The following is a 9,314-nucleotide window of genomic DNA, read 5'->3' as shown; positions in this document are numbered from 1 at the left end:
CAATAGGATGGCTTTTTTTTTTTTTTTTAATCAGAAAATAACAAGTGTTGTAGAGGATATAGAGAACCTAGCACCTTTGTGTGCTGTTGGTAGGAATGTAAAACGGCACGGCCAGTGTGGGAAAAGAGCTGGCAGTTCCTCAGAAATTAAACACAAAATTACCAAATGATTGAGCAATTCCACATCCAAGCATATATCCAAAAGAACCGAAAGTGGGGTTTCAAGGAGATATTTGTACCCCCATAGTCACAGCAATGACAGAGGATGAGATGGTTGGATGACATCGCTGACTCGATGGACACGAGTTTGAGCAAACTCCGGGAGATGGTGATGGACAGGGAAGCCTGGAGTGTTGCAGTCCATGGGATCGCAAAGTCGGACAAGACTGAGTGACTGAACTGAATGGAACTAATATTCACAGCAGCATTACTTCCAATCAACAAAAGGTAGAAACAACTCAAGAGTCCATTGAAGAGTTAATGGATGACCAAAGAATGGCCCATCTACACAATGGAACACGAGAGATGCAGGTTGGATCCCTAGGTCAGGAAGATCCCCTGGAGGAGGGCATGGAAACCCACTCCAGTATCCTTGCCTGGAGAATCCCATGGACAGAGGAGCCTGGCAGGCTACAGTCCATAGGGTCACAAAGAGTCAGACACAACTGGAGTGACTTAGCACACACATACACACAACGAAACATTATTCAGCCTTAAAAAGGAAGGATATTCTGACATGGATGAACTGAGGACTGTATGTTAAGTGAAATAAGTACTCACAAAAAGGACAAATATCGCATGAGTCCACTTACATGGGTCCCTAGAATGGTCAAATTCCTAGAGATAGAAAGTAGAAGGGTGAGTGCCAGGGGCTTAGGGAGGGGGAAAAAGGAGCGAGTGTTTAATGAGGACGGAGGTTCAGTTTGAGAGGACACACAAGTTATGAAGATGAATGGGGTTGATGGTCGTGCAACGGGGTGTGAATGGACTTAATGCTGCTGACCTGGACAATTAAAATGGTTCATTTTATGTTACGGGCATTTTGCCACACTTTAAAAAAATACAAACAAAATTCCATCCTGGACAGAGTATCACCTGAGGACACAAGAGATCCTTCAAACTCCAGGCCAGAGGGTGGGCCAAACCCTGCTCAACGACTTTCCCTGAGAGCTAAGAATGGTTTTTGTAAAACCATTGATGTTTTTAAATTGATATGTGTAATTAGTGGGATGACAGGAAATGCTGACTTTGAACCCCAACTGAGCCCTAAATGTTATCTGCCTGATCAAGACTTCCCCGGCTTTCTCATGAGTAGACCTAACTTACAAAAAGCTGTGCTCAGTTATTATCATATGAGTTTCACTAATTAAAAAAAAAAATCTGTGGGAACGTTTTCTCCCTTGTTATATTAAATGTCATGGGCTTCCCAGGTGGCGCTAGTGGTAAAGAGCCTGCAGGTTCGATCCCTGGGTCCAGAAGATCCCCTGGAGTAGGAAACGGCTACCCACTCCAGTATTCTTGCCTGGGAAATCCCATAGACAGAGGAGCCTGGTGGGTTACAGTCTATGGGGTTGCAAAGAGTCAGATACGACTGAACACCATCTATCTATACTGTCAACATAATTTCCTCAATTTTGCCTAATATGTTTCCTATGTGGCCCTTTCTAGAATAAGATACTGGAGGAATTCCCTGGCAGTCCAGTGGTTAGGACTCTGTGACCTCACCGCTGAGGGCCTGGGTTTGATCCCTGGTCTGGGAACTAAGATCCCACAGGCTGCATGGCAAGGCTAAAACAATAAAAATAAACTTTAAAAAGTTTTTTTAAATAGAATACATCGCTGGGCTGAAGTGAGAGGAAGGGCTCTGCCTTGGTAGTTTTTACTCCTAAACTCTCCCAGATTCAATCCAAAGTTCTAGAAGCTGGAGCTAGGAGAAAGCCCTCAGCTATAACAGGAAAGGTGTGTGAGTGACTCAGTGAAGACACTGGGCTTCTAGAAGTGGGTGCAGAGTAGACCGCACCTCCCCCGTCCCGCCGTCTCCGCACCACTCACCCATGCCTCGGAGCTCCACTGCCGGGCGGCACAGCTGGAGAGCTTCCCGGACCAGGCTGACCTCAGGGCAGTCCATGTATGGGGCGCACAGGTCAAAGTCTTCCAGCAGGCCCTCGATGCCCCCAGAGAGGCCCCGGCAGCAAATCCAGGTCATGCTGCCTGTGGGCAGAAGGGGGCGCTGTGGGGAGCCTGCAGCTTCTTTCAGCGCATCGTGGGAGGTGGCTTCTCAGCTCCTTCTTTCTCTGAGGTTCTCACTCGCAGCCTCACTGACATTCGGGGCTGGGTCGTATTCCGTGGTGGGGCCATTAGGTAGGGTGGACGAGCAGTGTCCCTGGTCTCCACCCACTAGATGCTAGGGACGCCTCCCAAGTGATGACCGTCGGAAAGATGCATATTGTCAAGTGTCCCTTAGGAAGCAGAGTCATCCCTGGTTGAGAATGATAGGAATGGATGGATGGATGAGAATGAATGAAGAGATGGATGGATGGATGGGGAGAGAGAGAGAGAGAGGGATAGATAGATAGAAAGATGGATGGACGGATGGACAATGGACAGACAGATAGACAGACATAGATGGTAGATGGTTGGGTAGATCCCCTGGAGTAGGAAATGGCAACCTGCTCCAGTATTCCTGCCTGGAAAATTCCATGAACAGAGGAGCCTGTCGGGCTATATAGTCCATGGGGCTGCAAAGAGTCGGACAGACACACCTGAGCAGCTGAGCGTGCACACACACACACACACACACACACACACACACGGTAGATTGATAGGCAAATAGGTGGATGGATGGATAGATAGATATAAAGATGATAGATACAATGGTAGAGAGAGAGAAATTTAGGTAGGTTGGTAGGTAGATAGTTATGATAGATATTGGATAGATAAATATAAAGATGATAGATACAGATGGTAGAAGGAGATATATATGTTAGATGAGATTTTATGTTTATATATATATATATATAGAGAGAGAGAGAGAGAAAGACATGATAGATGTGGGCAGATTATAGATAGATGCAGATAGATAGGCAGAGAAGGCAATGGCAACCCACTCCAGTGTTCTTGCCTGGAAAATCCCAGGGACGGAGGAGCCTGGTGGGCTGCTGTCTTTGGGGTCACACAGAGTCGGACACAACTGAAGCGACTTAGCAGCAGCAGCAGCAGATAAATAGGCGGTAGATAGATACTAGATAGACAGCCGTATATGGTAGATGAATAGAGATGGTAGGTGATAGACTGACAGGTAGACAGGGCCTCTCTCATTCTAAGGCAGTCTCTCATCCTCTATACTGTCAGCTAGCCCTAGATGCCAGCTGCAACCGAAGTATCTCCAGACATCACCTAGGGTCCCTTGATGGGTGTGTATGTCGGGGCGGTGACGGTGCAGAACCGCCCCTGGTGAGAACTAGTGCCTTAAAAAGTGCCAGAGATTTTAACCTTCACGCTTCCACCTTGTCAGGCTCCAGAAAGTGGGAGCACCAGACGGTCAGGGACCCACGCAAGCCCCTCCGAGACCTTACCCAGAACCTCCTGCTTCAGCTCCTCGATACGGCCGGCATGGAGCAAGTGGTAGGGTAACTCCTTCAGCTTCCTCAGGTTTGCAACCGTGTCCGAGAACCACAGGGGCTGAGGGGCCACCTGCAGAGGAGGAGAGAGCTGGCAGCCAGGCCACTAAGACACAATCTCATTCATTCACTCCACAAACATGGGCCAGGCCAGGTACCAGGTGATGCTGGAGGGACAGTGACACGATTTCAGATGGGGACACCCACACATACCCACACACAGGACATACCCACACACAGGCTGGGATAGGAGGGGTCTGGGGCTCCGGGAATCCAAGGGGCATTGAAACTGGGTCTCACAGGGTAAGTAGGAGCCTGTCTGGCAAAATACATTGGAAATGATGGCATTTCAGAGCAAGGGAGCATCATGTGCCCAGTGGTGGGAGAGAGCAGGATCAGAGTTTGGGAAGGCTGAATTATAAGACAGAGTGAAGGATCATGGTTGGGATGAGACTAGGGAGGATGTCGATAGTAGACAACAAAAGCACCGAACATCAGGCTGGGGAGATTGGACTGGAGACAGAGGGTGCTGGGGAGCCATGTGAGATATCAGAGGAGAGACATGATCAGATTGGATGGTCAGGGGCATTGCTGGGGAAGAGGGACTGGAGTGGGAGGTCCTGAGGCTGTGAAACCAGGAAGAGGGGCAAGCCACATCCTAAAGAGATGAGGCTGAGCCTGCAGGAGTTCTGGGCGCACAGCAGAGCGTCTATGAGAAACCAGAGAGGAGAAAGAATCAGGCCTGGCCCTGCCTCTGGCCTCCCTGTCCCGGAGGGAAAATGCAAAAGAGAAATCAAACTATAATAAAAGACTCAAAAGTGTATTCCCTAGCTGTCGTCACTGTGCTATGTTTAGGGCAAATGTTAACAATAGGGAAGTCTAAAAGAAGTGTCCACGGGAACTCTTACACTCATGGCAACTAGTCTGTGACTCTAAAATGATCTTGAAACTAAAAGCTTCTTTTAAAAAGTCTGAGCTCTGGACTTCCCTGGTGATCCAGTGGTTAAGAATCTGCCTGCCCATTCAGAGAACATGGGTTCAATCCCTGGTCCGTGAAGATTCCATGTGCAGAGGAACAGCTAAGCTCGAGTGCTGCCACTACTGAAGCCCATACGCCTAAAGCCCATGATCCGCAACTAGAGAAAGACCGCTTGCAGCAACGAAGACTCAGCACAGACAAGAATAAAATAAATACACAGTCTGAGTTCTGACTCGGAGAGAAGGGCACATGGAGTAAAGAACAAGTAGTCAAGGGAATTCCCTGGCAGTTCAGTGGTTAGGACTCTGCGCTTCCACTGCAGGGGACACGGGTTTGATCCTTGGTTTGGAAACTAGATCCCATAAGCTGCGTGGCATGGCAAAAAAAAAGAAAAAGAACAAATAAGCAAAAGGAAGGAAATTAGGGAAGACTTACTGAAGGAGAGGCATTTGAGCTGTGCCTCGAGGTATTTGAAAGGCAAAAAAAAAAGAGGTGGCAACTTGTAAGCTAAGGACCCAAGTCTTAGAGCTCCTGAGTACAAAAGAAAGACGGAGGAAATACGTGAATAGTGACTGGAAGTCTGGGAGCAGCTCTTCAGAGCAGGGACTTGTGGGTTTAGCTTTTATTTTACTGTTTGATCCTCTCTGTGTTCTCCAACAATTACACACTACTCTCCTAGGTGGGAAACGAAATGAGTGTTATTTTTAAAGTGAGTAACACTTTGGGAGAACCAATGATTGAAAATTGAGTTGTATCAGGGGATTCACAAGGAAAACATCAACACCCCCACCACTCACACACACACACACACACACACACACAAAACAAGGAGGAAACTTGTGTGTTTCAGGATGAATCAGATCATAAGGAATTAAAATTCTGGGATGCCATGACTTTGGAGATAAGCTTTTAATGTTGTGATTTTGTTTTCTCATCCTGAAAGTTAGTGGAGCATCAATTCCTCATCTGCTGCTCCCCACCCTTCAAATAATGTTTGGGGACTTTCCGTCCTTTGTGAGCAAAGAAGGAAAGGAGGCAGAGTGTGTCTGGGTTGGAAATAGGGAATGGAAGGGGGCACGTGGCCCCAGCCTTGCGGGCACAGAAGTGCGGAGGCTGAGAGTGGGGAACAGGGGCCCCCGGACACCTCACCTTGCGGTCCAGGTTCAGGGGTTTTCCCACGAGTGGCAGGGTGATGAGTTTCTTGATGCCCTGGCTCCAGGCCCCCGAGAAGAAGTCGGCCAAGACTCCGTGACTCTTGGCTTTCTCAGGCCCAGACAGGTAGAGCTCTCGGACCACCTCGGTCAGCTGTCTGCAGAGAGGAGACATGGGCTGATGGGCCTGGGGCACAGGCTGGGCTCAGAGGTGGTGACTGGCCACCACTTCAGGAAGTGGTTCCCAAGTGCCAGTCCATCCTAAACTCCTTCTAGATGCTTGCTGGCTCAGCTGGCTGCCTACACTACTTGGTACCTACCATTTAGCTCTAAATCAGCCCATCTTACCTTTTTCTTAAGTAATTTTACTTTAAAAAGGAATATTTGATAAACAACAAGACCTACTGTATAGCACAGGGAATTGTATCTTATAATAATCTATAATCGAAAAGAATCTGAAAAAGAATATATATAAAAATATACTGATATATATAAATATATATTAATATATAAGACAAAATATATAAGTATAAATAATATATAAGATAATTTATATACAAAAAACTTATATAATATAATAATATATAAGGTAATGTATATATAAGTACTAATTTGTATATAAAACATATATAATATATATGTTTTTATATATGTTATTTATATATAACATATGTGTGTGTATATATATATAACATATATAATATATGTATATATCTGAATCACTTTGCTGTTTTCTTGAAACTAACACAAAACTGAATTAACTATGGTGGTGGTTTAGTTGCTAAGTCATGTCTGACTCTTGGGAACCCATGGACTATAACCCTCCAGACTCTGTCCATGGGATTTCCAATTTAAAATCAGAGAATTTGGGTTCCTCAATAATTAAACATAAAACAAGTTACTGTATGATCCAGAAATTTCACTCCAGACTATATACCCCCCAAAGAATGGAAAAGCAGGCGTTCAAATAAAAACTTGTGCATGCCTATTCACAGCAGCTCTAGTCACAGTCACCAAAAGGTAGAAACAGCCACGTGTTCATCAACGAATGAGTGAATAAACAGAATGTGATCCATGCCTGCAGGGGAATATCATTCAACCATAACAATGAATGAAGCGCTAACACGTGCTGTGACACAGACAGACCATGAAAATGTCACGCTGAGTGAGATAAGCCAGACGCAATAGACCACACTGTGTGCGATCACGTCCATATGAAATGTCCAGCACAGGCAAATCCGTAGACAGAAGGCAGGCTCAAGGTTGCCAGGCACTGGGGGAGCAGGGACTGGGGAGTGGCTGCTAATGGGGATGGGGTACCTTTTAGGGCAGTGGGAATGTTCTGGAAGTAGAGGTGATAGTTGTACAACATGTGAATATGCCAAATGCCACTCAACTGTTCTGCTTTCAAATGATGAATTTCGTGTGAATTTCTCCTCACTTTAAATAAGCAGTTCATTGTGGGAGCTCCCTGGTAGTCCAATGGTTAGGACTCTGCCATTTCACTGCCGAGGGCTTGAATTCAATTCCTGGTCAGGGAGCTAGGAGCCCACAAGACGTGTGGTGTGACTAATAATGATAACAAACAAGTTAGCTGTGTTAGAGCTTGTGGTCGGGGGGAGACCCTTGCTTGCTGTGCTAAGTGGACTTGATTCCCTGGGAATGGGGAGTGAAGAAGGATCTGGAACGAAGAGGAACCCGATCAGGGAGTCCTTGCTCTTGGCGTCCCACCCAGACAGTGTCACCAACCCGCTCGACTCACCTGTGAGCAATGGCCAGAAGGGTGAAGCCGTCCACGGGCCGCCTGGCCAAGCAGTTACCCAGATCTCGACGAAGCCTCACCCACAGCAGGGGCGGGAAGCGCAGAAGCTCTTTGCTGGGTGGGGTCCAGTCTTGGTACACGCTCTGCAGGACCTCATCATCCAAGGACAGAACATCCTTTAGCTCCGCCTCTGAGAGCCCATGCCTGTGAAAAGGACGGACGGGCGTGGGGGCACACCTGTGTCTCCTGCGCTTGGAGAAGGCAGAAGCCGAGCGAGGGACAGATGTGACCAGCTCTATGGCATCCTGCCCATCACTGAAGGGTTCACCATGGAGATCAGCGTTTGGACAGAGCCCACTGTTAGCTGGTACTCATACCTGGTTCCAGCTGTACCCATTAAGTAAGACATTTCCTGATCTTTCTTTCCTTCTCACACCTACAGAACCCTGAACCATCCCTCCCCCAATCTCAGATGAGTCGAGTACCACAGGAAGAGAAGTAACTTGTGAAAATAATGCATAAACCACCCCATGTGTTCTTGCCTGAAAAAGGAAGTGGCTTTAAACATGATGAGCATCGGACTGGAATGGACTTCATAATACCTGCAAGCATTTGCCTGGAAAAACTAAGGGACTTGGCCACAAATTTCCTCTGGGTTGGAGAACAAGCAGAGTTCATTTCAAAGCAGATGAGAGAGAGAGGCTGGCTTCTGCTTACAAAGAATACAAACACCTTGTGTGTGTGCATTTAATTCCCTGATATTGATTAGTCTTCATTTTGCTGGAACCGCTTCCCACATTCTTTACACATACAGAATGCCTGCTCACTTGGAATTTCCTGTTGTCCAACGAGGTAGATATTAACATCAGTATTCTCTGAGATCTCTTCCACTGAGTTCATCTCATCTTTGACAGTCACAGCTATGTCAATGGTGGTGTTCTCCACAATTTCCCCACTGGAGTAGCCAGGCCATCTCCCTAATCTGCCTTTCTCCTCTTGACAGGTCTTTCCAAACCAATATTCCTGGGAGCCACAACACGAGGGTTTACATGGGGTGGTCCAGTGTTTCCTCAAACATTTCCTCTTTCAAAATAGAATCTTCTGGGATTTCCCTGGCAGTCCAGTAGTTAAGACTCTACTTCCAATGCAGGGGGCACAGCTTTGATCCCTGGTCGGGGAATTAAGATGCCACCTACCTCGAAAGTGAAAGTGAAAGTCGCTCAGTTGTGTCCGACTCTTTGCGACCCCATGGACAATACATATAGTCCATGGAATTCTCCAGGCCAGAACACTGGAGTGGGTAGCCTTCCTCTTCTCCAGGGGATCTTCCCGACCCAGGGATCGAACCCAGGCCTCCCTCATTGCAGGTGGATTCTTTACCAGCTGAGCCACAAGGGAAGCCCAAGAATACTGGAGTGGGTAGCCTATCCCTTCTCCAGGGGATCTTCCCAACCCAGGAATTGAACTAGGGTCTCCCGTATTGCAGGCAGATTCTTTACCAACTGAGCTATGAGGGAAGCCACATACCTCGAGGTGCAGCCATAAGGAAAAAAAAGAATAAAATCTTCTTTCTCAATCTTCAGTATACTCTCGAAACAAACCAGGCTTCAGTTCAGTTCAGTTCAGTTCAGTTGCTCAGTCGTGTCCGACTCTTTGCAACCCCATGAATTACAGCATGCCAGGCCTCCCTGTCCATCACCAACTCCCGGAGTTCACTCAGACTCAAGTCCATCGAGTCAGTGATGCCATCCAGCCATCTCATCCTCTGTCGTCCCCTTCTCCTCCTGCCCCCAATCCCTCCCA

General features: G+C 47.1%; 1 protein-coding gene across 1 annotated transcript in view; it reads right to left on the bottom strand.

Moving 5' to 3' along the window:
* The window catches only part of NWD1 (NACHT and WD repeat domain containing 1), a 74,544-nt gene that overhangs the window by 43,859 nt on the left and 21,371 nt on the right, over positions 1-9,314 (bottom strand). The window contains exons 7-10 of the mRNA XM_010845673.1: positions 7,512-7,715; positions 5,748-5,907; positions 3,575-3,692; positions 2,052-2,210 (exon numbers count right to left, since the gene is read on the bottom strand). Coding sequence (XP_010843975.1) covers positions 2,052-2,210; positions 3,575-3,692; positions 5,748-5,907; positions 7,512-7,715 — 641 coding nt within the window. The remainder of the gene's footprint in view (positions 1-2,051; positions 2,211-3,574; positions 3,693-5,747; positions 5,908-7,511; positions 7,716-9,314) is intronic.

Source organism: Bison bison, unplaced genomic scaffold (assembly GCF_000754665.1).
Source record: "Bison bison bison isolate TAMUID 2011002044 unplaced genomic scaffold, Bison_UMD1.0 scf7180017864221, whole genome shotgun sequence".
In the NCBI taxonomy this organism is placed as follows: domain Eukaryota; kingdom Metazoa; phylum Chordata; class Mammalia; order Artiodactyla; family Bovidae; genus Bison; species Bison bison.
The sequence above is the reverse complement of the archived record's forward strand: the minus strand, read 5'-3'. Positions and strand labels throughout refer to the sequence as shown.